At 51.3% G+C, this 26,019-nt stretch overlaps 11 protein-coding genes across 11 annotated transcripts; 4 read left to right on the top strand and 7 right to left on the bottom strand.

Annotated features, from left to right (window-relative positions):
• Nucleotides 1-568: 568 nt before the first annotated feature.
• On the bottom strand, nucleotides 569-1,015 carry BO79DRAFT_266988 (uncharacterized protein; the record flags this gene model as incomplete). Its single annotated transcript, XM_025687016.1, has 2 exons — nucleotides 955-1,015; nucleotides 569-901 (listed from the first exon to the last, which is right to left on the bottom strand). Exons 1-2 carry the CDS (start codon nucleotides 964-966, stop codon nucleotides 569-571), a joined length of 345 nt encoding a protein of 114 aa, XP_025538943.1. The 5' UTR covers nucleotides 967-1,015.
• Nucleotides 1,016-2,196: 1,181 nt separating this feature from the next.
• BO79DRAFT_218450 (uncharacterized protein) lies at nucleotides 2,197-2,726 on the bottom strand (the record flags this gene model as incomplete). The annotated part of the gene is made up of 3 exons (XM_025683416.1): nucleotides 2,197-2,364; nucleotides 2,422-2,549; nucleotides 2,645-2,726. The coding sequence occupies 3 exons, from the start codon at nucleotides 2,724-2,726 to the stop codon at nucleotides 2,197-2,199; spliced, it is 378 nt and encodes a 125-aa protein (XP_025538942.1).
• Nucleotides 2,727-5,506: 2,780 nt separating this feature from the next.
• BO79DRAFT_266986 (sugar phosphate isomerase/epimerase family protein) lies at nucleotides 5,507-6,732 on the bottom strand (the record flags this gene model as incomplete). Its single annotated transcript, XM_025687015.1, has 7 exons — nucleotides 5,507-5,615; nucleotides 5,666-5,838; nucleotides 5,900-6,002; nucleotides 6,053-6,211; nucleotides 6,272-6,409; nucleotides 6,476-6,569; nucleotides 6,630-6,732. 7 exons carry the CDS (start codon nucleotides 6,730-6,732, stop codon nucleotides 5,507-5,509), a joined length of 879 nt encoding a protein of 292 aa, XP_025538941.1.
• Nucleotides 6,733-7,039: 307 nt separating this feature from the next.
• BO79DRAFT_266983 (uncharacterized protein) lies at nucleotides 7,040-7,378 on the top strand (the record flags this gene model as incomplete). The annotated part of the gene is made up of 1 exon (XM_025687014.1): nucleotides 7,040-7,378. One exon carries the CDS (start codon nucleotides 7,040-7,042, stop codon nucleotides 7,376-7,378), a length of 339 nt encoding a protein of 112 aa, XP_025538940.1.
• An 83-nt stretch (nucleotides 7,379-7,461) lies between these two features.
• On the top strand, nucleotides 7,462-9,205 carry BO79DRAFT_266975 (glutathione-independent formaldehyde dehydrogenase; the record flags this gene model as incomplete). The annotated part of the gene is made up of 10 exons (XM_025687013.1): nucleotides 7,462-7,578; nucleotides 7,632-7,657; nucleotides 7,723-7,766; nucleotides 7,825-7,998; nucleotides 8,057-8,086; nucleotides 8,141-8,236; nucleotides 8,292-8,306; nucleotides 8,362-8,743; nucleotides 8,799-8,871; nucleotides 8,930-9,205. The coding sequence occupies 10 exons, from the start codon at nucleotides 7,462-7,464 to the stop codon at nucleotides 9,164-9,166; spliced, it is 1,194 nt and encodes a 397-aa protein (XP_025538939.1). The 3' UTR covers nucleotides 9,167-9,205.
• Nucleotides 9,206-9,753: 548 nt separating this feature from the next.
• BO79DRAFT_229149 (uncharacterized protein) lies at nucleotides 9,754-11,206 on the bottom strand (the record flags this gene model as incomplete). The annotated part of the gene is made up of 3 exons (XM_025684016.1): nucleotides 9,754-10,249; nucleotides 10,319-10,974; nucleotides 11,039-11,206. 3 exons carry the CDS (start codon nucleotides 11,204-11,206, stop codon nucleotides 9,754-9,756), a joined length of 1,320 nt encoding a protein of 439 aa, XP_025538938.1.
• Nucleotides 11,207-12,218: 1,012 nt separating this feature from the next.
• Nucleotides 12,219-14,953, bottom strand: BO79DRAFT_266973 (hybrid sensor histidine kinase/response regulator; the record flags this gene model as incomplete). Its single annotated transcript, XM_025687012.1, has 2 exons — nucleotides 12,219-14,173; nucleotides 14,950-14,953. 2 exons carry the CDS (start codon nucleotides 14,951-14,953, stop codon nucleotides 12,219-12,221), a joined length of 1,959 nt encoding a protein of 652 aa, XP_025538937.1.
• Nucleotides 14,954-15,540: 587 nt separating this feature from the next.
• Nucleotides 15,541-15,953, bottom strand: BO79DRAFT_209443 (uncharacterized protein). The gene has a single exon (XM_025682603.1). The coding sequence runs from the start codon at nucleotides 15,781-15,783 to the stop codon at nucleotides 15,616-15,618; it is 168 nt and encodes a 55-aa protein (XP_025538936.1). The 5' UTR covers nucleotides 15,784-15,953; the 3' UTR covers nucleotides 15,541-15,615.
• Nucleotides 15,954-16,868: 915 nt separating this feature from the next.
• Nucleotides 16,869-19,254, top strand: BO79DRAFT_266971 (putative rhamnosidase B; the record flags this gene model as incomplete). The annotated part of the gene is made up of 1 exon (XM_025687011.1): nucleotides 16,869-19,254. One exon carries the CDS (start codon nucleotides 16,869-16,871, stop codon nucleotides 19,242-19,244), a length of 2,376 nt encoding a protein of 791 aa, XP_025538935.1. The 3' UTR covers nucleotides 19,245-19,254.
• A 510-nt stretch (nucleotides 19,255-19,764) lies between these two features.
• On the top strand, nucleotides 19,765-21,598 carry BO79DRAFT_266969 (maltose permease Mal61; the record flags this gene model as incomplete). Its single annotated transcript, XM_025687010.1, has 5 exons — nucleotides 19,765-20,006; nucleotides 20,071-20,413; nucleotides 20,471-20,542; nucleotides 20,589-21,133; nucleotides 21,193-21,598. The coding sequence occupies 5 exons, from the start codon at nucleotides 19,765-19,767 to the stop codon at nucleotides 21,596-21,598; spliced, it is 1,608 nt and encodes a 535-aa protein (XP_025538934.1).
• Nucleotides 21,599-21,819: 221 nt separating this feature from the next.
• Nucleotides 21,820-24,094, bottom strand: BO79DRAFT_174411 (ferric reductase family protein). Its single transcript, XM_025679744.1, has 4 exons — nucleotides 23,271-24,094; nucleotides 23,165-23,223; nucleotides 22,926-23,111; nucleotides 21,820-22,862 (listed from the first exon to the last, which is right to left on the bottom strand). Exons 1-4 carry the CDS (start codon nucleotides 23,860-23,862, stop codon nucleotides 21,897-21,899), a joined length of 1,803 nt encoding a protein of 600 aa, XP_025538933.1. The 5' UTR covers nucleotides 23,863-24,094; the 3' UTR covers nucleotides 21,820-21,896.
• Between the last annotated feature and the right edge of the window lie 1,925 nt (nucleotides 24,095-26,019).

Raw genomic sequence — 26,019 nt, 5'->3', positions numbered from 1 at the left:
CTAACACGTATGTGGAATCTATTGTTGCTAGCCAATGTACAATATCTTGCTTAACAGTTTAAAGACAGCATGACATCCAGTAATACGAAATCAGTATTGTAGATTACGATTTCATAGGCTTTCAGTATGTTCTTTACGCCCAATAATTCCCATGGTATCACTTCTTCTGCTTATGACTCGTTCTGAACTCAATGGATAATAGTCATGAACACGCTGCCATGGAATGCTCACCCGATCCCATTGATTTCGCGTGAAATAGACATTCATGCCTTCATAACTGCCTCGTATTTAATCACCTCATTTGAACTTTATTGAGAAGCTACTTCTTCCCGTTCCATATGGTGGATTAATTGCACCCCTTCATAGAGCTACGGCCTATCGGTCTCCTACTCGAGTCAATAAACTAACTCCACATTCACATTACGTAGACTACCACATCGTCCTTCACAGTCAGACTGGACTTGGCAGACGTCCTCGTCGTGGCGGAGGGTGCATAGAACTTTCAACTTCGTACTTTGATTGGAAAAGTATATACATTCAAGAGAGCATCTTGCTCACTATAATCCCATTACTCACAAACAACCTCATTGCTCAGGAATGTTGCATCCACCGCGAAGCATTGAGTATCACTGGTGATGTTGTATTCGCCGTACAATGACTCATCGGTGCAGCCCGTGGAGGTGTACATCTTCAAGATAGGCGATGTGCCAGCATCGCAGGAGCCGGAGTAGATGCGCGCGGAGAAAGATTTGAGAGGGAGGCCGTTGGCAGGCCCACAGGCACCAGAGATGACGTTGGCGGCCTCAATGCTGGGGGAGACGCAGTCGGCATAGTAGTAGCCGCTGAAGGCGACGTCAATGGTGGCAGCAGCAGTGGCCACAAAAGCGGAAAGCGCAAGGATCTGGCATGGTCAGACTGGATTATCGGACATCGGAGGGAAAGGATGTTATTAACCTTGAACTGCATATTGAATGAGATTCGGTGTTTTGGGTCTCAATGTTCGTTGAGGTGTAAGTAGATGATGTGTTGGTCTGCCATGATGCAGGGAAGCATCGCGACTTTATAGTTGCGGTTGGATAGAGGAGGCCATATCTATCTTTACAAGCTCCTACATCGTAGGACCGGGTGCCAAGACAGGGCTGATGCGTCTTTCACCACTCAGCTAGATCTTATCAGATCCATATTCCTATTCTGGAAGTCTACTCCTTCGACTGTTACTATCTCCGATCTATTGCCAAGCAAGCCTCCTCGTATTCCTCGCCCTTCTATTCTTGCTAAAAGGCGCGATGTTTGCGATGTCCCCACTGGCTGATTCTTTTACGTAAACCCGTGAAGTACAGAGGTTCGATTAAATATCCTTGAATCCGGAATAAGGGGAAACAAAATCTGAAAGTAAAGTAATCAAGCCAAGAGATAATATATCAAAGACTTTTACATCTTGCTACTTAGATCCGAAGCCAAGATCTGCAGTTATCGTAGGCTTTATTGTCTGGAGAAGGTTTGGTACCTCTACCATACAGCCGGAAAATACGAGGGCTTCCGATAGGCCGAAGATAAGATGAATCCGCAAGACTCCGTACTAAAAAGGTGGGTCATCCAGCTACGCGAGACCTGCGTAACAAGTCACCCTGGTACTCATCGGCTTTGGTTGTTTTTTGGTTTCTTACCCAATTCAAGATACTACTCATCTTTATGACCTTGGGTCAGAAGTGTTCCCCTATTGAAAAGTGTTACGTTACCCAACGAGGACACAGCTTTCCCAGGAGAACTACTTATGGCAATCTACGTAGACGATGATATATATTGAATACAAAGACATGCTAAGACACTTGACTTTCTTGATTAAGAAGCTCATTCACATTAGACATTCCTTTGAGCCAAGTAATCAACGCATCTGGCCACTAATCTGAAAGGCAACACAGGTTCATTTTGTTTGACCAACCATTCACATTGCAGCGTATATTTAGCATATAGAATGGTAGGTCTGACATGCTTTGTACAAAACAGGGTTAAGCTGACACCGGCAACTGGAGGGTCGACTACACATAGACATGAAAGAAGCCATAATGAGGGGCTATTTCGCATTCCGCCTCAACTCTGCCAGAATCTGAAACAGGTCTGCCAACTTTCTCTGACTAGCTTTTGCAGATAGAAAAATAGAATAGACTCGATATACGAGCCCCCTGAGAAAATTCTCTAATAATTGGACTTCCAGACGAGAACTACACGCTGAGCCCCATCCGATTCTTCCGCACTCAGGGTAACGGCGGCGCCTTGGGTAGGCTCAGCGGCCGCATACCAGTACGGGCCTCCGCCCCCATTGTGTTCAACACCACCATCGGCCTCAAGTTTGCTTGGCTCGCCCTGTACGGGACATTATTAGTATCCAAGCCCTGTTGTGTAAATTACCCATGTACTTACAAGAGAATTGTAGCCCGTGCTAGACCAGTATTTGGCATCTCCAGCGTCCGGAGTCACAGCGATGTCTAACGCTTCGGTGAGAGTGTAGTAGTTTCCCTGTTGGGTAACCAGCTGACCCCCTCCACGGGCTATGACCCCGGCACAGGCAGAAACGTCCCACTGACCACTATTGGTGAGGCATCCAAGATACTCCACTCCATTTTCAGAGGCCACCTGAATGTACCCCTGGCCGGACAATTCTTGGGCCAGGGTAGGTGAATATAGAGCAACGCTTGCAGCCACAAGGGCGGTTGTCGAAATCGCATGGTGAAGGTAATGGACAAGGCGGTGTTGTGATGAGGGATTGATTGATCTGGCGGAATCAAACGATGAGCGGAGTTGCGTCACAATTTATAACTAGAAGATTTGCGCCTAATATGCCTGACCTCTGAATATTGCAGTTTGTATGTAATAGTGCTGACCGGGGCATGTCTCTCGGATTAGTATTAGGGTTTTTAGGATCCTTACAGTTTCCACTCTAATTGCAGATCTCGCGGATCTAACCGCCGCTGATCATCACCCCAGAGCGCTGAAACATTTTTTAGCTGTCATGTTCTGTTTCTGTCCATGCTGGCTCTTGTTTTCTATGGAAAAAATAATTCTCATCGAATTTCTCGGTCTCATCATAACCAAAGTGATGGGGCCATGAAGTATTGTAGCTTTGAAGGTCGCCTTCCCAAAATGGTGAAAATGTCGGTCTCCATGTCCCCCCAAACTCACAGCATGCTGCGATCTCCGATCACATCATGAACGCGTGCATGAATAAAAGCTCACCTGTCCAGCCCAACCAGCCCTGCTAGCGTCTGGAGAATCAATGCATCAGCCATTCGGCCCATATTCAATTGCGCACTAGTTATTCGCCTGCAGGTATTGTGCGGAGGCAATGCATCGGCTCGGAGTATCCCTTTCAGAGCAGCAAAACAGGAGCACCTGGTCACAGGTTTTGCTCGGTGGCGTCCCGCAGAGAACTAATTGTCAAGATTAGCAATGTGAATTACAAATTTGATGGGAATTCTGAAGTGTGAAGGTCACGTAGGTCTCTGCGCTGTATACAGTCTAGCGGATACAGCTTATAATGCTATGGAACGCCGATCCCCCCTCTCGATCCTGTGCTTTAGCTTGAGCCAACTATAGCCGCTATGCCCAGACTCGGGGTCTACCGAAAAACGATCCCCAAATCTCAATTCATACGGGATCTCGGAGGTAACGACCATGGGCCATCATTCTTGTCATAACAAGACCTCTTCGAAGTAGATCGTCGTTCCTGTCGGCTGCGCGAGTTTGCATTCACGAATGCTTGATGTTTTGTAGCTCTATCGGGGCGTCGTGCATTCTGCACTAAGCTCATAGTGTGGCTGCAGAATAGGAAGATCGGGCATCGTTAATTACCCTTTCCCTACCTTTTGACTGGAAGTCTTGCTTTGAAAGTTTCTAAGGCAAAAAGCGTATCTTTTACCGGATCACTCGGCATGTAACCTTTCGAGCGGACTTCAGACCTTCCCTCTCAAAGTTGTAATGATTGCCGGTGAAAAGCGACGTGACAGGATCGTTGCCCCGCTTTTCATGCTTGGTTTCCTCGTGGTTCAAAAACCGCTGTGAGCTACGACGCAGATGTTTGTGTATCCTCTATGCATCTGTGGGCCATTTGTGAGTTAGACTATAGATTCTTTCAATTGCGCTCGACACCTCTCTAAATGCAGGAGTTGAAGATCCATCGGAATCATTAGGGGTTACCTTGCTTGCCCACAGCGCCAGGGAATACGAGCCGGAGTGAAGATTATGTATAAATTGATTCAATATCAATAGAAAAATGCCTCCGTGATTCTTTGTAGCAGTAAGGTTACCTCTCCTACTCACACCTCATACATCTGACACTATGGAGCCACCGATGATTGATAAAGCAAATAAGGAGGAAGTCATACGCCTGAGCAAGAAGACGTGATAAAACCTCAATAGATACTGAAGGATCTGTACGCGTGTCAACGGCATTCCAGACGCCTGGACCACCGCGAAGTAGCTGTTGGCCTGCATATCGTTGAGACCTCCATTGCTTATTCCCACTAGCATTTTGGCCAATGAACTCTCCCAACCCCACTGTTTAGTGATTTATGTAACACAGCTTTAACGCTACTGGCTAACTAGTAGACATCCTGCAGACACGGCTACATGATCTTCTCCGTGTCCATTAGGCTGATTGGTCTGTTAATCACTGAACAGACGTAGTTACCACTCGAGGTGCATTCCTTCCTCTGGCCGGTTTGTAGGGCACTCCGCTATGCGAGGGTCGGTTTGGAGTTCCATGCATAATAGTAGCAGGGATTCCATTTTTTATAAAGAAGGCCTCTTGTTAGCAGAAGAAACTTCTTGTCCTTATTATTTCAGTTCGTCCTTCCAAACGTCAACGTCAACGACGGCGCTATCATCAGATATTTCCAGGATATTGGGTCTAATGGATGACTGAGATATCAGATCCTGCACCCATGAAACCAAGTTCGAGCTGCGGGAGTTCGTTTGGGATAATCCAACGATCACTCTAGTCGAGGAGCTATGAATTCTTTGTTATCCGAAATGAACAGAAGGCGTTGAATATTAAGTACTTTATACTCACTACCTCACTGCATTAGCTTGCGTGGCGCTCGGCTACCCATTTTGGATGGCCTGAGCTCTCTGAAGAAAATATTTTTACATCTAGTCATATCTCGTTTGAGATGTATTAGAAGGAAGAAGATTCATCCTCTACTAGATGTTCTCAGTGCCTTCTAGGATTGAGTATGTTGCTCCAGTCATTGAAAGGCAACCAACATCAGGGTGCAAGAAATAAGAAAAGCAAAGCCATTACCACAATCCCAAACAACACCGTATCATATATGCACCAGTGAGCGAAGTTAACGCAGGTTATCATTCATAGCACATTTGTCTTCTTAGAACAGTAGTATATAGTGATCTACTAGTTTAACTGCAGAGGCCTGGGATCAGTACACAGCCGTAGTCTAATTGCTGTCTATCCCAGGAGTATCTATGTCCCCGACTAAATGATCATCACATACTATGACTGCGCAACAGCCGACTCAAACAGTGCTTGCAGTCGTTTCCCTTCACTGTCCGCCAGCTCCTCGTAGGTGTGAGCAGTTCCGATTGGATGATATGGGAATGGACTGTGTACAATGTTAGGATGCTCAACGACCACGGATTAATCGCTACTCACCCGTACTCCGGAACCCATGTGATCCGGCAGTTAGGATCACTTTGCTGTCTTGATTTGAGAATTCGGAGCCACAGTTCCTCAAAGAATTGCCGCTCGGGAGCAAATGCAGGGTTTAGAGGCTCTGGGCACTGTGACGACTGCTGTGTTCCCATACGTGCATGGATATGGCCGACCTAATAGATATGTCAATCATTGATTCTGTACTGCTTCTATTCAAACGAGGGGCATGCTTACACGTGGGATCACACGGTCGAGGATCTCCCGGTCTTCTTCGCCTTGATCTAGGAGTCTTTCGCAGACGACCACCCAATGTGAGATGTCGGCAGTGATACGTAACCTGCGTAATCAGTATCGGACTGGGAATGACCCATAACCAGATTTACGTACTCTGGAACTCTCTGTAGAATGTAGTCGGCCGAATAAGGGTTGAAGAGAGATCTGTTTCGGTGCGTTTCGTGGCAGACTATGCCCTCGAAACCCTCTTCCTTTTCTACCTGAAGAGCTCTTTGGTAGAAGTAGACAGATTCATCAAAGCTCCAGTAGTCTCTGAGGAAGATAGCGAGTCAACATCTTCATCGTGGTATACCCGGAGTGGAGGGGACGTACGCTCCGGATTGTGCATTGATAACCACTGGCTTCAAGATGGTCGCTAGTCGAAGTTGTCCTCGGTAGAACTCGAGGTGAGCATCTGGGGTCAAGCCACGAGGGCGGGGGCCGACATATTTTGGCCATGCGGAGAAGAGGCTGCAAAGCAATCAGCTCAATTGCCGTTCCAATGGGCAGCTACTACATTATAGTCGAGATACTGACAGAATGCTAATTTCCAGGCCCACCTCATCACAGTTCTTGCGGAGAAGCTGCAGTTCCTCGGGTGTCATAAAAGCAAAATCAATCTCGATTCCAGCTGTTAGGATAAGTCGTTAGTTTAGCCTTTGGGGGAATTGCAGTGCAGGCGCTAGCTTACCGTAGCCGTGAGCCTTGAACTCAACCAACTTCTTTCTCCATTCCGACTGCTCCGGACCGGGATCAATGCCCCAGAGGGACCTGAAACGCGAGATAACAACCATGACTAAGGATTACGAAGGTGCAAGCTCCTTAGGGATTTGGCTGGTCTCCTGAAGGGCACGCACGCAACAATTGCTTGCTTGCTTGCTACGAGCTTGTCTGGCAGGCTGCGAGGAGATAGCGGGGCTATAAATCGGGTGGATGTGGATGACAAAGAGCCGATCCTTGACGCTTTGCTCTATCACTAAAGGCCATAATTCGGAGGACTCCGCAGATGTCGCCATCGTGATCTGCCCTTGGGGAGTGACTCTGAATTCCTTTGATGCTTTCCCAGCAGGAGATATCACCGATCGGGGAATTTAACCCGCCATGGCCGCTCCACTTTCCCCAATTGATGGCCGAGCGACTAGTCCCCTCCGGGTTAGCGTCAAAAATGTGCCCGCGGAGGAGTTCTCCTACTACGGCCATTTCCTTCCCGGTTGCCCAGAGAAGGACGGCTACAGCATCATGGATCACAAAATCAACTTGCTCTGGCCATCTAAAGCCGGTTCAATGTTCGGCCTGGGAATTCTGTTCCGCACCCGGTCGGCATCGACAAGCCAGACGCGGTCCGCTGGTCTTTACGTCTCACCCCTCCCCCACCTTTTCCCCCCACTCCTCATGTCGTTCCCCTCACCCCACTCCTCGATTGATTTATACCCCCCATAAATATGTAGAATGGCCGGCATTTAGCAAACATCACTGCAATTACTATTGTCTTTGACGGATTTGTTTCATCAATCTGAGCAAAAATGGCAGTCCAATCCATGAAGGCATTGAACTATGTCGGGCCATTCACGGTCAAGGTGCAGGAGGTGGAGCGGCCCAAGCTGGAGCACCCCGATGACATTATCGTCAAGGTTACCAGTGTATGTTGTGTAGACTAGCACGATTTCCGCCCAGTTACTGACAGCCATAACAGGCAGCCATCTGTGGTTCTGATCTGCAGTGAGTGCAATTGGGGAGTAGGGTAGAAGAGAGTTCGTACACAGATGTTGCTCACACATCCCCAGCATGTATGAAGGAAGGACGGCGGCAGAGCCAGGCATCACTTTTGGTACCATTAACCCTACTCTCGCATCTCTGCCCATTCTGACGTGGATGGAACAATCTAGGACACGAGAATCTCGGTCTTGTCGAAGAACTCGGGGAAGGAGTCACCCTACTGAAGAAGGGCGACCGTGTGGTCATGCCATTCAACGTTGCGGATGGTCGTTGTCGGAACTGTGAGGAAGGGAAGACAGCGTTTTGCACGGGTGTGAATCCTGGCTTTGCTGGTGGCGCATACGGTTCGTCTCTTCTGAGTGAGCGCTGTGCGTGTCTTCGCGTTGACATCGAATCCCACAGGATACGTGGCTATGGGACCCTACCGTGGAGGTCTGTATGACCCTTACTGTTAGACAGATTCATGCTAACCGAATGAACCATCAGGCCAGGCACAGTACCTGCGCGTCCCCTACGCTGATTTCAATGCCCTGAAGCTCCCACCAGGAACCGAACACGAAGCGGACTTTATTCTGCTGGCAGGTAGGCAGTCGATGCTCTCACTCTTGGGTGATCGGTTAACTAATGGGCACACCAGATATTTTCCCCACAGGTATACTCCCGCACGAACCCAGTTTAATCCCCAAGACTACGTCCGCTAATACGAGTAGGATGGCATGGCATTGAAATATCGGGGTTTCAGCCAGGTGACAGCGTAGCAGTCTTCGGGGCCGGCCCCGTTGGACTCATGGCAGCATACTCCGCCCAGCTGCGCGGCGCATCTCGCGTGTACGTGGTAGATCGGGTTCCCGAACGATTGAGGGCAGCGGAACGGATCGGTGCCACCCCCATTGATTTTACCGCGGGCGATGCCGTCGATCAAATCATTGCACACAACGGAGACATGGTGGATAGGTCCGTGGATGCTGTGGGATACCAAGCTGTCGGTAAAGATAACTCGACCGAGCAACCGAACATTGTGCTTGAAAACATGATTCGTGTCACTCGCGCGTGTGGTGGACTTGGTATTCCTGGACTCTACGTTCCTAGGTTTGTCACCTCAGCATCGCACTACGACGGAGTATGTTGGCTGACGACTGACCAGTGACCCCGGTGCGGGTGATGCGTCGGCTGCGAAGGGTATGATTAGCCTCAGTTTTGGCAAGCTCTTCGAGAAGGTATAGTAGACGCCTGCTCTTCTGGCATAGGATGCACTGATGCTGACATTGTGAGCAGGGACTCTCCCTCGGCACGGGCCAGTGTAACGTGAAGGCCTATAACCGGCAGCTACGAGACCTGATCATTGCCGGCAAGGCGCGCCCCAGCTTCGTGGTGTCTCACGAGATTGGAATTGAAGAGGCCGAGACGGCATATGACAAATTCGACAAGCGCGTGGACGGTTATACCAAGGTTATTATTCACCCCAATGGCGGGTTCCCCAGCAAGCGGCCACCGGCGGGTTCCTCGCTGTAGATTCTGTTGATGTCATGGTTTGTTGCAATTTTAGTAGAGAAGAGTGTTGTTCATCGTTTAGCATATGTACAATTGATCAAATTTCACCTGTCAACTACATGCCGTGTGTTTGTGTCTCATAGATTGCTCTCGGGGGAATGTAGTCCGCCACGGAATGTTTGTTCACTCCACGCAGCGAGAATCATTTCCCGATTGGGGTTGAATGGCCCTGCGGAGAAGACAACCCCACTGGGAGCAAATGATAGTAGTCCAACGGAGGTGTCGATCGACTGGCATTATGGTGCAGACTCGTACCAAGAATCCTCGTCTGATATTCCCTCGGTCGGCGGCTAGTGCTCGCTCCCGCGATCGGCCATCGAATGTCACCATTGAGAAAGAAATTTCATGCTCTGCGGACAGATCAAGATTATATCCTACTGACTGTATCGCAGGGCATAGATCGGAAATATATAGGGGGAGTTAAAGTTACTACTAAGTAGTCCCACAATAACATATCATTTCATTTCTGAAGAGGTATATTACACCCAAGTATGGATCTCTAGGGGGAATAGCTTTCTACCTAACATGAATCTCATCAGGCTGAAATATCATAGAGCATCGACATCCACCATCAGACTGGATTCCTTCCATCCCGATGGAGTGTTCCAGGCTCGCAGCCAGTACCCACCTTCCTGCGCACATTTCAGCGTATATGCCGATGGCCACACTCCCTGTCGTAGGCTCCGAACAAGGGGGTGCACGAAGAGAACTCTGACCGGTTTGCTCTGATCATATGCGGCTCCAGAAAAGTCCAGGCTTGAGAAATCGAAACTTGTCCACGTGGTGATCATAACCATCGGCATCCTTCCCTTCGCGGAAATTTTCGGCAACATCCATTGCGACGCATGATCCTCGCACATGCGCAGGAATGCCTTGATGGACGCCGGAGAGGTGTATCGCAAGCTGGCCAAACGGAGTCGGCCCGCTAACATGGCTACGGGCTCATTCTGGATCTGAGACACTGACAGCTTGTGCCGCAATAGCCCAATGCTGTTATGAATCCAGTAGGTCCCTGGCTGGGGAGGTTCAACCACATGCCGATAGCTGAGCGGACCATAGAAATACATCTCAGCTCGACTGCTCGGGAGGGGACCATAGACCGTTTTGAGAAACCATGCATTGATGACGTTGTTCCTGGTCGGCTGGGCACCCACAGGCGTTGCTGCGAAAGCAGCGAGTGCTCGTTTGTGCATGGCGCCTACCCAGTTATCCGGCAGGTAAATGTACCGTTCCTCCAAGGTTTCCTGCAGACATAGCTTGCGCAGCAGTAGACACCAGACCACTCTCACCATCAGTAGTAGAATCGGCCAGAACCCAATGGTGAAGTTGGACAGATGCTCTGCATAGGTTATGGATCGAACCAACCTTTCCTGCGCGTCGTTGAGTATCACTCGGTCGGACATTCGGTGACCACAAGCATCGGGTGGTAGCAGCGGAGATGTGATAGGCCGACCCGCGAGCAGGTCACAATAGGCCCGAATTACGTCGTAGGCGGCAGTGCCGTCGGCCAGATGATGGCTGATGCCAAAGCAAAGTAGGGTGGCGTCCTGGAGAAGCGTGACGCGGATGAGGAAGACATTCGCAGGTCTGGCAGGTACATTGAAGATGAAAGCAACATCCAGTTTTTCAGGGTCGAGGGCGTTAATAATCGTTGGTTGGTTGCATTCTCTAGACTGGAGCACGCCTTGTTTCCAGGATGCTGCACTTTTGGGAAGCGTCCGACTTGCAAAGTCGACAGTCGAGCCAGTGGAAAGTGCATATGGGCGGCCCTGTCTCACAGTTCAGAAAATCGCCATTGCGCCCGGGGCTCAATGATGGATACTAATCACTGACCGACCTGTAAAGCTGTCCTCCCAGAGCGGGCCACGCTCTTACCAGATGAGCTGCCGTCTGCCTCAACACTATTTCATCTAGATGCGCGTCCACGATAAGTCCGGTGAAGACCATAGCATTGCAAGTAAGAGGGTGGACAGTTCGACAACGATACTTCACTTTCTCCATGGCGTGGTCGTTGTTCCTTCTTCAGCACAGGATGCTTGAAGTGTAGAGTACTTCACAATGGTCCGCATTGGCTTCGCGCTGGACTTACGCTGCAGAGAACCAGCCAGGTTATCTCACGCTGGAATAAGGTTCGCTCGTCCAAGGGTTGATGCGTGAGTTGGTGTTTTTCTAGTTCCACTGGCTTCTGGCAAGCGAACTCTCGATTCATTCGGATGACAGATCAACGAATTATGACCTATCCAACTGCTCTTGATATCCAGGTTGTACCTTCAACTTAAATTTGAGCTGGGAGGTGTCGATCCTCGTCGGAGTCCGGAGTGAAACCTTCGGTGGTTATGCTCGTCATGTACCCATACTTGGATTGATGATACTAAGGTAAGGTTACATTGACAGCGCACCGATTCATTGAGCCCGAGTGTCATTCATGATTCGAAGTTATAACGGAAAGTACCAACTTCGCAACTAGCAACCCGGCCTGGTTGCTTATTCTTCCACAATATGATGATGACGCGCCGAGCAACGATAACAAAGCAGTCATCTGGCTCTTGTCGCTCTGCAAAACCAGCGTCCAAGATCAGCACCGGAAGATCTCTTTCGTGACACCGAGTGCAACCGTCTCTGTGACGGCGTCGGCTTTCTCCCTTCCCGCACTCAGGGACCAGGAGTATTAAGTGTCACTCTGCCCACCGTCTGTCCACTCAAGATGTGCCGCATATTCATCGCTTGTGTCTCGATCGAGGCTATTGACATGATTTGTCCAATGAAGGCGCAAAATGCGGTAATTTCTGGATGCTATCCTTGCAAGTGAAGAATCTTCCGAAGGCCCACCGCCACGACGCAATGTACAACTCTGGGTGAGAACGCATTATGAGATGACCCTCGTCACGATCGTTGATTGGTTGGTTCCCATAGCCTCTCGCAGGGTGTCCATAGGCCAATTTCTTCCAAAGACGTATGATCCTATACCACCCGCCAGCGGTATACGGCGTGGTTCCACGGATGGCCCATCGGGTCATTCATGACCCTTCTGCTGCAGCTGTTTGATCCGCTCGATCAAATCCGGCATCTTATACGGCTTGTAGATAATGTCGTTCATCCCCGCCGCCAGCATCTCATCCTTCTGAGCCGTCCGTACATTGGCTGTAACCCCGAGAATTGGGACCTGCGCCATGGGACCATCCAACTGGCGAATGGCCCGGGAAGCCGTTGTGCCGTCCATGATGGGCATGACCTGATCCATCAGTACACAGTCAAAACTCCCCTGCTGCTGGACCGCATCTACCGCCTCCTGGCCATTACTCGCTTCGCTGACCTGAAAGCCGGAGGTCTGAAGCTTGCGCGAGAGGATGCGCTTGTTAATGACGTTGTCTTCCACTAACAAAATGCGCCGTTCGCGCGGGTGTGACCGCGGTTCACTTCTCGGCTTTTCGGGGACCTGATGATCCTCGTCCTCTGACACAGGTGAACCTCTCGACGCCGGGGAGGAGGCTTCGCTGGCAATCTTCACTGTATGCAGCCGCCGACTGTCCCGGCTGGCGTGTCGCGAGATCTCTGGGACGTGAGTGACCGCGGGATTCTCGGAAATGCGTGGTCGGGCGTGATGCTCGGTCACTCCACTCATCTCGTTGCCCATCGCCTGGATCTGGCTACACATCCGGTCAATCTCTGTGGTTCCGTTGCTCTTGGCAGGGTCCTCCCCGGGTCCCGCTGCAGTGCGTCGCACCGTGAAAAAGAATCCAAACGTACTTCCCTCGCCCTCCTTAGAACTCACGCCGATCTCTCCGCCGTGCAAATGGCACAGCTTGCGACTAACATTCAGACCTAACCCCGATCCGCCGTATATTGTCTGGGTGCGTGGAGTCGCTTGGTTGAATCGCTCGAACAATCTCTTCTGCGCTTCGTCATCAATGCCAATGCCATTGTCTTTCACGGCCACCATCAGAAACGCGTATTCTCCCGCCCCCCATTCAGGTTGTGATGTCGCGTCCAGTTTAAGTGCCTCCTCACCGGAGTCGAAAAATACCACGTTCGGAGGATAGGAGGATGGCCGTTGGGTAGATGCACCGATAGAGACGCGGATGCGCTTGTCGTCGCCCGAATTGGCGGTGAACTTGATGGCGTTAGAGAGCAGATTGATGAGGACCTGGCTCATGCGATCCATATCCGCCATGACCCAATCAATGTCCAAGTTTGCGTAGGAATGGTCCAGCTCGTAGGAGAATTGAATATCATGTTTACGCAGCTCCGGACGAAACATGGCCAGCGCGGTGGCTACATTCCGGCGCGGTTGTACGCGTCGGGGAGATAGCGTCAGCATGGCAGCATCCAATTTGGAGTAGGTTAGTACGTCGTCGATGATCTTCTTCTGGTGCGCCACGCAAAGACTGATGGTATCGGCTGCTTCAGCGATCTGCGTCCGCATTTCCTCCCCTGAATCCGGGGAATGAACAGCCTCCAGGATATCCTCAGTGCAGTGGAGGATGGCCGATAGCGGATTTCGCACCTCGTGACTGATCATATCGATAAATCGCTCCTGTTGTTGTTTGCGGCCCTCTGCCTCGTGGGCAATGCGACGCTGCGTCAATTCCGCCGTCTTCTCTTGTGTGATGTCGGTGATAGTGCAAACGAAGCCCCCTTCTGGTCCCAGGTTGAATCGTTGTCGCTCCTCCTCATCTTCCAGTGGCGTCAACAAACACACGCGCCATAGACACGGTTGCAACCGGGTACGGTATTCGATGCGGAGGGCATGGTAGGACTGAGAGGCTTCTCGATATGCTGCTGCTACGCGATCAAAGTCCTCGGGATGGATGGACTGGCACCAGCACTCAAAGGCACGATCGGAGGTGCAGGTGGTTAATTCCAAGAAGCGTTTGTTCACGAAGACGGACCCGTCCTGGTGATCAAGGACAGCCAACCCGATAGGCATCATGTCGGCCAGCTGCTGGGCCGACACGTCTGGGTGGCCGCCTATGGCGTTATTGCTGGTTATTGTCTGCATGGGCTCGGTGTCTGAAGGGGGGAGAAGGGGAAAGGAAGGTTTGAGGAATGGCTCCAGGTCAGAGTTGGGTTGCGGCGCCGTGAGTCTACTGGTGCCGATCAAGGTTGCAGTGGCTGATGGTGAAACCTTCCACGGTTAATCGAAAGGCAGAAAGCACTCATAGGGAATTTTCTTGTGTTGCTGTGTGCTTTTGGTGGTTCATTTCATGTGAATTTTCCATGAGAAGCTGGTCCATGACGTCACGACATGGAAGAGCCCTATTATAACACCCATCAACAAACTTTCATTCTCCTGATCCCCGATCGAAATTTATGTGCCTGTCTATCTGCCACGATTGTAGACCCATTCTCACATTAACAATCTGCATCATAGCTACATACCTCGGAAGTATTATCAACCAATGTTGTTGACAGAAAGAACAGAACAAAGTGACCTCTCCATCCTAGGCAATCAACTTCCGCAGCCTCTATTCTTAGCAAAGCAGTTATTGTCCTAACAAATAGAACACTGCTGTCTTCATGGTCCAGTTATTATTTTTTTTCGGCCGCTACTGTCAGCAATAGTTATCAAATCGCTGTCACATCTCGGCCATCCTTTGCTGCAACCCCGGAACAGGCGATGGATATGCGACACATCCTCACTGAAACATGTTCCGGGACTTTCGCCCCAAGGCTACCACTACTTTACCATAGGCGCAGTTGATGGGGTCTTTGTACTGATCATCAGCCGGTCGACTTTGGCGGACCCATGCAGGGGTAAGTCGGTTTGATCAACGCGTGGAAATTCAGGGGTCCTTCACTCCCCATTCTGTCTGAGACGTCCTATTCGACAATACAATTGATGGTACAGTTGAAACTCGTCCCTGGTGACGCGATATGTCAATCCATTACTCTTTTTGTCACTAATATCAGCTATCACGGACGTGATTTTTCGTAAGTCAGCTCAACAAACCCTTTTCAGCAGTCAACGGTGCAGGTACGCAGAGCATTTGTTCGCGATGGGCTACTCTCCAGTATGATATGGTAGTTTCAGTCATTGACCTTAAGTTCAGCCCTCGTTGTCTACGGTGCTATGGAGTTTATTACGTTACATGGCATAGCTATCCCATCAGCTCATATCATCAACCGCATGATACATATGAACCTTTGAAGCTGGTCCGATGAAAGACCGTAGCAGATGCGACACACGGCTCTCCTACGCGTGGACGAACAGCTCCTTCTGCCGATATATAAGAGTGCAAGTCACTACACATCTACCAGTTCGAGTCCATTCCAAGAGCGCTGTAGATCCCCACCCTCTCGAATACCATTTACTCCTACAAAAGTTGGTTGATGAATGGGCAAGCTCATATCATTGCATATCGCTCAAATCAAAACATGTACAGGTTCCATTCTTCAAGGAAATGACAGGATTAGATGTAGCGAATCTGCCGGAAGGACTTGAGCATCATGTAGACCCCATGCAGGGTAGCGTACATGCTGGCGCCAGCCACGGCCCAGGCGGCGCCGTGCACGCGTAAGGAGCTGACGGGGATATGGCCTGGTTCTGAGCTATCCTTGCGATAGGTATCCGACCGCATGATATGTCGTCGTCGTTGGGTAGGGTCTGACGCATTCAGCTGCTGATCTTGAGATTGAAACATTCATGGCACAGGGAGCAGCGTACCCGCCGACTGCAGTCTCTGGCTGATGTTGCCGACGACTGGTCGGGAGCGACCGATGAGCATTTGATGCATGATGGATGTTTTAGTATTTTGTGGGGTGGTTGGATTTGTCTTTTGGTGGTTACAGATATAGTGTAGTTGGGAGTGTGTGCAGGGTCCCGTGGCTATTATAAGCAGAGGGTGCAGGGGCGAATGGGTTGCCGGAACCAGGGTTGTCAGGCGACCGCGGGGGTGGCGAGAGGTGAGACTTTTGTTCATGATAGCATTTCCTCGTCATGGACTGACTAAACTGCAGCTGGCATAGTATGCAGTTCATTCTCAGATGGTTCATCGTCTACTATACCTACGACCCGACATGATGGTCCCGCTGTTTCTCAATATAGCTGCATATCAAAGTATCTTTAAGTTATCGACTTAGCGTGTCATCATAGTATGCTTTCATTTCTAGTAACATATTCATTCTTGTGAAATGAACGAATACCAAGTATCGGTATTCACTTCATCAAACCTCCTTGCACTAACATTGCCCCATATTTAGGGCTTATATATATTCACTTGATGTGTTGGCAACCGTCGCAAAGGGATGAAAGCAAAGAATACTCCACCATACTTCAATAGATGCCTATTACAGATTCCATCCTCTCTTTTTTCTCTCTCTCCCAAGCAGTAATAGAAGCTTCCTTTGCTTCCCTTCCATCTTCTCTGCATAATCCACCGGATCTTCCGAGGACGCGACGTGTCATGTGACGTCACAGGATGCTCTCCCCGCATTACACAGTCCATACCAAGATTACGGTTAGGCTAAGCACTGACCCGGTATCGGATTCGGGGCAATCCCCACCGAGCGGGATATCCGATTTGGAGCAACTCTTGCTTGGCTTCGAAAAACAAACAGGCGGGATGGCTATACTCCAGCATGTGAGGGCTCCCCTGTCCTCTGTGAATGAAAATTCAGTCGTCAGATCGAACGCAGGACAGTCATCTAGTCCTTAACCGTCACCATGGCTTCACCCGACTGGACTCGCGCAGCCCCCTGGATCTGGCTACCTCACTATCTCGAAGAAGATAATCGCCCTGGCCGGTTCTTCCTCTTCAGAAAAACCTTTCAATGGCATCCATCAGACAACCTACAAGACCTCTCTGTGCACGTCTCCGCTGACAGCCGCTATCGCCTCTTCATCAACGGTCACCGCGTGAGCTGGGGTCCCTGCAAGTCCTATCCAGGAAAATGGTACTACGAGACAGTGGATATCAGCCCATACCTTCGCGACGGTGAAAATGTAATCAGTGCGCGTGTTCTACGATATTCTACCCTCGTACCGGGCTCCTCGTCGATTGTGAGCATGCCGCTGCCCGGGTTCATGCTGTACTCTCCGCATCCCGAACTCGCCATTTCTACTGATCCCTCGTGGACGTGCATCGAGCAACGATCCGTCAAGATTATTCCGCAGACTGAATGGAATTACCTGCTTGGTCCGCCGTTTCTGTCAAACAATGAGCGCGCCGAGGAGGACCAAACCATAACCGGTTGGCAAATGCCTGGATATGATGACGCGACGTGGGATAAGGCGGTATTCCAGTCCAATGCTGTGAAGATGCTTCCCATAGTTAGTCCGTGGAAGCTGGCACCGCGTCCGATACCGGATTTACCGGAGATTGAAGGGAGGTTCGACGGAATAGTCAAAGCCACTGGTTCCGTGAGTGAAAATGAGTGGAATTCGCTGGTTCGGGAGGACCAGCCCGTGGTGATTCCAGCAAACGCGCAGGTTACCGTGGATCTCAGCGTTGAGGCGCTGATGACGGCGTTCGTCAGCTTCGGATTCAGTGGTGGAGCGGGCGCAGAGATCAGTATCTTGTATTCCGAATGTTATGAGAAGGACCTGGGAGTGGAGGCAGCACCGTTTCCCATGCCTAGAACCAAATCTAATCGATCGGACGCGAGTGGTCGCCTGTATGGTGTGAAGGACTTTTACACTGCCACCTCCGGACAGGACGTGCACTCATTCGAAACATTCTGGTTTCGGTGTTTTCGCTACGTGCAATTGGAAATAACCACAACTGCCAATCCAATAACACTGACGAACATCTCCCTGAGAGAGACATCCTATCCACTAGAGATCACCACCAAAGTCGACGCTGGTGCCGAGCTCAACAAGATCTGGGAGATCAGTCTCCGAACACTCCAGAACTGCCGCCACGAGACATACGAAGATTGCCCGTTCTACGAGCAGAACCAATTCGCATCAGATTCTCGACTACAGATGCTGTTCACCTACCAATTATCCCCCGATGACCGTCTCGCCCGCAAGACTCTCGAGGAGTTCCACGCTAGCAGAACACCAGACGGACTGATTGTGGCACAGTATCCGACTGGCTTCGCTTCTAAGCAGATCCCGCAATTCTCGTTATTCTGGATCCTGATGGTCCATGACCACATGATGTACTTTGCGGATAGGACATTAGTGCGCAGGTACCTGAGCACAGTGGATAGCATCATCCAGCATTTTGAGGGTCTCCTGGATGATCGTGGGCTAGTGGGCCAGTTCGACCCGGATACGTGGCCGTTCGTCGACTGGGTGCAGGATTGGTTCGTTCCGGGGCAGATCTTCAAGTCGTGTATGCCTCCGGCGTACCATACCGCGGGTGCGGCCACTGTTAATAGTTTGATGTATGCGTATGCCCTATTACATGCGGCGGAGCTGTGCGAGTTTGTCGGGCGGATAAGCACGGCGGAGGAGTACCGGGCGCGGGTGCACAGTATTCGGAGTGCCGTGAATCAGCGCTGCACGTCTAACTCCCAGTTATACTTGGACGGCCCCGGAGTGGAGCAGTACAGCCAACACACACAGGTCTTTGCCATCCTCAGCGAAACAGTAACAGGAGACGCTGCAAAGCAGCTCCTCAGACAGACCGTGACCGACTCTTCCCTCGCACAATGCTCATACGCAATGAAATTCTACGTCTTCCGAGCAGCAGAAAAGACAGGCATATACAGCGAACTATTTTCCAGCATGCTTGATCCATGGCGGTCCATGATGGCCAATAACCTGACGACATGGGCTGAGGATGAGGTGAACGCCCGCAGTGACTGTCATGGGTGGAGCGCCAGTCCGGTGAACGAGATCGTCACGCAGCTGTTCGGGGTGAAGCCTGCCGAGCCAGGCTTTGAGCGGGTCCGTATCGAGCCCCGGAGGGAATTAGTGGCTGCAGCTGATGGTTTGTTGCATACCTCTCGGGGGAATATTAAGGTGCAGTGGGCCCCGGGGAAGCCGCTAAGTGTCGAGGTGACGAGTAAGATTCATGTGGAGATTGTGGTTGATGGTCGGGTAGTTGAGAGGGTGCTGGGTCCTGGGGAGTCTGTCACTTTTGCTGAGTAGGGATGTTGTGGTACGTAGTAGAACTGTATATGCATCTGATAGATGAATGAATAAGAATGTACATACATCCTGAGCCCATGTCTTTGATTAGAATACGACAATGACAATAAGTGGTCGAGTTACCCCAAAAGAGGATACCAGCCTGAATCTTGTGAAAGTTCATCCACCTCGGGCCCAAGCTGATCTGCAGAACGCGTGGAGATGCACTAAATCAGCGTTCTGTTCCATGGAAAGCTTGCCCCCTAACTGTCGATCCAGGCCCGGAATTGCCGACATCAAGGAGGGTCCGGCATTTCCGCTTCCTCGGAAGACGTTCTGATTGCTTTCGAGTCCTCCCAGGCTGCCAGGTTGTACCCCATGGGGTAGACCCGCCCTGCCCAGGGCCCTGGTCATTTCCCTGGTCATTAATGGGGCATGGGTATCAGCTATATTTCCCCCACACCTCATTACATGTCCGGCCTCATCAACTGCAGCACACCCAGGACTTGATCATCAGCAGAGTCCGTAATTGAATGCCACTATGTCCACCGACCAAAAGTCGGAGTCGAGCCATCTCGAGGTGGTGGACCAGCAGGTCCGTCGACCAGACACTGGAACACTGGGGATCCACGACCCAACTAGCCAGCATGGCCGTTCGACATGGCAGGCACTCCGAGCGAATCCTATCGTGGTTCTCTTCTGTCTGTATGGAAATATCGGCGCGTTGATGTACGGGTTCGATAACCTGGTTCTGTCGCTGGCGCTGTCCATGACTGCTTTTGAGTGAGTATTCCCCGGTATACTATAGGTAAGAATCTAGGCAGTTGCTAACGGGATGTCTTAACAGACAAACATTCGGTACCCTCACGAAGGGCTCATACGTGATCCCCGCATACTGGCAGTCCCTGTGGAACGCCCTCTCCCAAGTCGCAACGATGCTTGGGTCAACAGCAGCGGGTCCTATCCAGGACAGATTCGGACGTCGAGCAGCCTTCCTCGTCGCGGCATGTTTATCTGCCGCTGGCATTGCAGTCGTGTATACGGCGTCGACACCGGGCGCGTTTCTCGCCGGGAAGATCGTCAATGGCTTGTCGTTGGGTCTCGCTTTGACCACGGGGCAGACGTATATTTCGGAGATTACATCGCTTGAGGTGCGAGGTATTGCTCTTTCGGGGTACACCTTTTGCATGGTATTTTCCTTCTAGACATGTAGCGAGAGACAGTGATGTTGACAATGGATCTCGTAGAACCTGGGATATCTGATCGCCGCATCTGTGGCTCTACCGCGAATGTCAATGTCCACCGATGCTGCATACAAGGTACGTGATTCATACTTCAATCCAACCTCATAAACTAAGAAGTCAGGTCCTCTTCGCCTCCGGCTGGGTCTGGCCCGGTGTCATCCTCCTTTTCCTTCCATTCATACCCGAATCCCCATACTTTTGCGTCATGAAAGGGCAACGCGAAAAGGCCGGCCGCATGCTATCCCGACTGGGCAACCCAGCGTCGGAGTCACCGCTCATTCTGGCAGACATAGTCCGCACACACGAAGAAGAGCAACAACGCAATGAAGCAGCCAAGGAGGCCAGCTTCCTGGAATGCTTCAAGGGAGTCAACTGGCGCCGCACGCGGATCATCCTCTACTGCAATGCTCTGTCGCAGGTCATCGGGTCCAGCTTTATGACTAACGGACCGTACTTTCTCGTGCAGGCGGGCATGTCCTCTGCCAAGACGGGGATGATGACGGAGATAGGCATTGCATTTGGAATCGCCAGTTCGCTGATCACGGGGTACGTGATGACAGTGTGTGGGCGACGTGCACTGGTTATGTTCGGCATTGGGCTCTCGACGACGCTGTTCACGGTTATGGGTATTGCAGGGTGTTTTCCACACTCCAGTCCGGCGTTATGGTCAGTCTCCCTCACTATATATTCTCTTCTCATTGCAGTGAATACTAACATAGGTATAGGGTGGTCGGCATCTTCCTCGAACTCTCCTGGTGGGTATACGGTCCCGCCATCGGCCCAGCAATGGCCGTTGCAGGTGAAGTGTCGTCAGTGCGACTGCGCGCCAAGTCACTAGCCATCGGGTTCACATTTAACTATTTCTTCTCGACGGTGTGGAACGTGGCGATGCCGTACCTATATAACAGTGACGAGGCGGATCTAGGGGGATTGATCGGGTGGATCTTTGCGGGCATGGGAGCTGTCACAATGTTGATTTTGTTCTTTGAACTGCCTGAGACGAAGGGGAGGAGCTTTGAGGAGCTGGATGAGATGTTTGCGGCGAAGGTGCCGACGAGGCAGTTTAGGCGGTATCAATGTGAGGTTGGGTTGGGGTATGCGAGGAAGGTGGTGCATGATGGGGAGGATTAGTAGTAATTTATATACAAGGCTAGCTGGAATTAGTGTGTTGTATTGTTATTACTGTGTATGTTTGGTAGGTTTGTTCATTATCATCGGCTGCGTCGTCGATGTCTACAGTTGATGCTGGGCTGAGTAATGGCAGTTCTCGTGGCCCACGGAGATGGATGACCCTGTGATTTGTTAGTAAAGGTAGTTAGGTATGCTACGGCTTGTTAGTTTGACGGCCAACGGTCTATTCTGCTCATCTACTTGGCACGTCACAAATCGAAAACAAATTTATATAGGTACAGGCGCGTTGGGCAATGAATCACCAGGTAAAGCTCTCCTCAATATAATCCAACTGGGTACGGCCCTGGCGCTGTCGGCAAGCCCGGCGGACATCATCGCTCAAGCCACCATTGCCACAGACCATCACGCCCATGGCCCCGATCTGATTGTCAATATCCATCTGGACGAGCGTGCCCACATCTGGCCGGCCCGGGAACATCTGCACGGTCGCGCTGGGGCTTCTGATCTCACGGGGATTTCTCGGACGCGTCACGAACAGCTGAATCCGCAGCACGTCGCGCCGGCCTTCCATACCCAGGATGGTGGTCATCCACGGTCGGATCCAGTCCAAGTGCTCTGGGGATTGAATGACCCATACGAGGGTGACGCGTCGGGCAGCGACGGTGCCCTCGCTGTATCCTTGCACCAAATGGCGGATGAATGGCAGGCAGTGTGTGATGCCCACTCCACCGGCAAAGAGGAGAACAGTGCCGTACGAGTCAAGCGAGTGGAGGTTGCCATAGGGTCCCTCGACAAAAGCAGTGACCGGCATGGCTGCCGTAGAGATATCCGTCGTAGTTGACCGCGGCGAAGTGCTGATCGTGTCCGGGGGCAAGCGGGTGCGGGCGTAAGCAAATGCTTCCGTAAACATCTTGTCTGTAAATCCGGTCCGACGTCGCACGAGCAGGGAAACCGTATTGACCTTGCGAGACTCCAGCCCAGGGTGACCGTGGTCATTGCCCATCTCCACCTCGGCCATCTTCTCGCTGTACGACCCCAGCAAGGTCTGGCCGGTTTCGCCCCAGGCGATGGAGAAGGGGTGCGAGGTCCAGGCTCCGAGTTTCGGGATGTAGACGAAGCAGTACTGGCCCGGCGAGAAGGTCCAGGGACGAGCGAGTTGCAGAGTGACGCGGACGGCATCGCCAGGCAGCGCCTCCAGATAGGCGGTTGTGCGGCGACCAAAGCCATAGTTGCGGTAGATCAGGATCAGCAACCGCGCAAGTCGCTGAGCCGCAGTTAGCCGATGTTTCTAATTTCGGACCAAGTATCTGCTGCAAGGGGGACTCACTTCAAACGCCCAGAAGGCTATGGCGGCATAAAGATAGTAACGGCAGGAGTAACGGTAGACATGATGCCAGAGAAATCCCACAGCCACACAGGCCAGCCCAATGTGAAGGTGGAGGAAAGTCTCGTAGAAGGCATGTCGGATGGGAGAAGGGGATTGAACCAGGATGGCGAGCATCGCCACCATCCCCTATAGGGCAAGTCATCAGCTATTGCCTTCTAATAGGAGACGTGGGGACGTACCATGAGACCATTGAACATGAAGGGTTTCGACAAGGTGCCGAGTGCGGTTGACCATCCATCTGCTCAACATTAGCCTTTAGAACCTAGGAAGCTGGAATAGACCTACAGGTTTGCACTTTGGGCACACCCCAGGCAATGACATGGGCCAGCCCCTCCAACACAACAATGCGGCCCAACCACCGGTGCAGCAGATTCCAGGTGTCGAACGAGACGCGCAGAAGCGGGATCAGGGGGTTGTTGCGGCCAGCCATGACCAGTAGGGGGAACAGATTGGCGGTGGCCATGTAACCAGTTCGGTTACGAATCAGCTCCGCAACAGTTGATTCCTTCGATCCATAAGGCACAGTGTTGGTGCACAGCACAATATTCATGACAACGATGACGGTCAGGAGCAGGGTATGGAAGCGGCTGGGCAGGGTGCCCATGTTGACGGCGCGGGAGAGCTGCCATTCCTGGTTATGGCGAGAGCGCAGCAGTGGCGCATCCAAAAGGTGTCGCTTCAACCAGGCCACATGGAAATTGGGAACGCGATGGTAGGTCTGGCGGTGGTCGGTAAAACTCGCGAGGCGACGCAGGTGGGCAGAGAGACGGCCGGAGGACTGCCAGGCGAAGACAACCACAATCATACAGGCCAACACCCAGAGATTGGCATAGCAGAGGGTGTCATTGAGCATGGAATACCACAAGTCGGAGTCCATGGTGGATCGGTGTTAGGGTCACAATGAATGGGAAGAGAAATGAAAGGACGAATCCCAGCGTGTAGAGAACGAAAAGATGCAAAGTAAAAAGTCAACTGAGTGGACCAGCCACAATGGCATAAAGAGAACAATTACCCTAGCTGGAGGCAAGAAGAGAAGGAGAAAAACAAATGAAGGACTGCAAACAGAGATAAAAATAAAGTTAGCGATCGAAAGAATGGAGAAGAGAAAGAATGGACGCAAGGATAGCCGGGATGGAGAACGAGCGGATCTCGCCGGTCAAATACTATCTACTAAGTAAAGAACTACATGGAGGCGCAAACGGATCGGCGGAGATGACAGGGTGGTCGGGGATGCCATCAGAGCGCCAGATAAAGCAGATGACCGACCCTGTCAGCGGGGGTGGTGCAGAGTAGTAAAAGCCTTTACTGAATTCTGAATCTTCATGATAGGCTGGGGGCATGCAAGGGGTGGAGAGAGTGCCGAGACGAGTCAGTGGCGGGCAGTCGACAGCTCTACTGCCTCATCAACTCGAGACGCGCAAGAAGAGTGGCTACCGAGGCCCAAGCCAGCCGGTGATCCCTCGTCCAATCAATCGGGCGAAGAAAGCGACCGGCGCCTGGCTTAACGGTCTTGGTTTCACGATCAAATTGGCTGGGGGTGAGGCGTGGGTCACGGGTAGGGCTGGTTGCCTCTTGTCTATTCTTGTTCTGCTTGACAAATCATCTCGTAATAATCCCCTCAACCAAGAGCAGTCCAAGGGAATCGAAGATTGAGTAGAAATTCAGGGTTAACAATACCTAGTATAGGGTTTATTAACAATGCAATGGCTGCCTGTGCGGAACAGAAATGCGCGCTAATCAGCTTTGTTAGCTGATAGGGTCCAACAGGGATGAGTCTAATCGACGATCCCAGTCAGCGCCAACTTAAACCACACCTGAAGACTTCTGCATCTTTGTCTTCTCTTCGTCGAAACATAACCCCCTCTCACCTCGGCGGTTATGAGTATAGCCAGCTGACAGCTTGGCAGGACTCCAGACGGCAACGGAATCCGAATGTCTTGGGGTGCTGAAACCACCAGGAATGCTTGTCTGCCAGTGAAAGCCGTGGGTGGACCCCAGCGGTGGAATGTCCCACTGGCCCATTGTCGGCTGCCCCTGACAGCCACCACGCCATATAGATGGGTTTCCACCCTTCAATTTATTTACAACGGAACCTCTATTTTTCTTACTCGTCGTGGGCAGTTCGTCCGACCGCTCGTTGCTAAGAAAAGCGCCTCATAAGACGTGATGGAGCCCGAAACCAACGCCAGTCGCCCGACCGTGAGAACTGGACCCCGTCGAGAACCACATTCCCCACGCGTTGGAGAATCTTCTGTCTTACTAAAGTCATGGCCAACTGAATCAAATAACATCTGAAGAATCTCCTCGTTGGTTTCCTCACTCTGTCTTCGTCACAGACAGATGTGTTTCTGATGAGAGCGTCCATCCTCTGGGTCTCACAGGGGAGAGGGCTGGCAACAACACCATAGCTGCTTGAGACCAGGAGAGTACTAACTTCGAAACGTGCGGACTGAGTTGGCTGTCTGCAGGGGCCGATACGAAGCAAAACTCCATTGGGTTGGGTCTATGGCCATGCTCTAAGCACAGGTGCAAGTTACAGGAGGCGCCATCGCGACCAATTCCATCCCGGTGGCTGTTCGGTTACAGCGGAAAACCTGCTACAGTGGGATTTGTGTATGGATACAACTGCGAGTCATGAGACATGCCTGCGCCGAGATCCACATGTGAATGTTGGGATGACAACGACAGAAGTCATGATCTTGCCTCAGACTTGTGAAAACGCGTTCTTCTCCGTTGGTGCTATCTGCACATTGCCCCCGACACTTTGTTGACTGCTGTTGGCTTGTTTGAATCCGGGAATGTTCATCTAAGACATGGGAGGTTACAGATGCCTCGCCGGATTCTATGCCAACGGATATTCGTGGGTAATAAAGCCATCTACATGATAACTGTCGCACTGTCGACAAGCAGCAGTACTATCATCGACGCTGGCATGGTTGTCCTATGTGGGTGAGGCCCTGCCGATAGATGTTTGGCCACTCCCGGGATATAGTTGATGCCTGAGCAGAAATGGGGTCAAATATAGGTCCCAAGG

The sequence above is a fragment of the Aspergillus costaricaensis genome (assembly GCF_003184835.1).
Source record: "Aspergillus costaricaensis CBS 115574 unplaced genomic scaffold BO79scaffold_18, whole genome shotgun sequence".
NCBI lineage: Eukaryota > Fungi > Ascomycota > Eurotiomycetes > Eurotiales > Aspergillaceae > Aspergillus > Aspergillus costaricensis.
This window is presented reverse-complemented; position numbering and strand designations above follow the sequence as displayed.

Excerpts from the sequence above, each read along its gene's own strand:
- BO79DRAFT_209443 (XM_025682603.1), bottom strand. The coding sequence starts at position 15,783 with ATGCGGTCGGATACCTATCGCAAGGATAGCTCAGAACCAGGCCATATC.
- BO79DRAFT_174411 (XM_025679744.1), bottom strand. The coding sequence starts at position 23,862 with ATGGACTCCGACTTGTGGTATTCCATGCTCAATGACACCCTCTGCTAT. Across the intron at positions 23,224-23,270 it reads TGTGCCCAAAGTGCAAACCT|ATGGATGGTCAACCGCACTC; the intron begins GTAGGTCTATTC and ends AATGTTGAGCAG. Across the intron at positions 22,863-22,925 it reads TAGCCTTCTGGGCGTTTGAA|CGACTTGCGCGGTTGCTGAT; the intron begins GTGAGTCCCCCT and ends ACTGCGGCTCAG.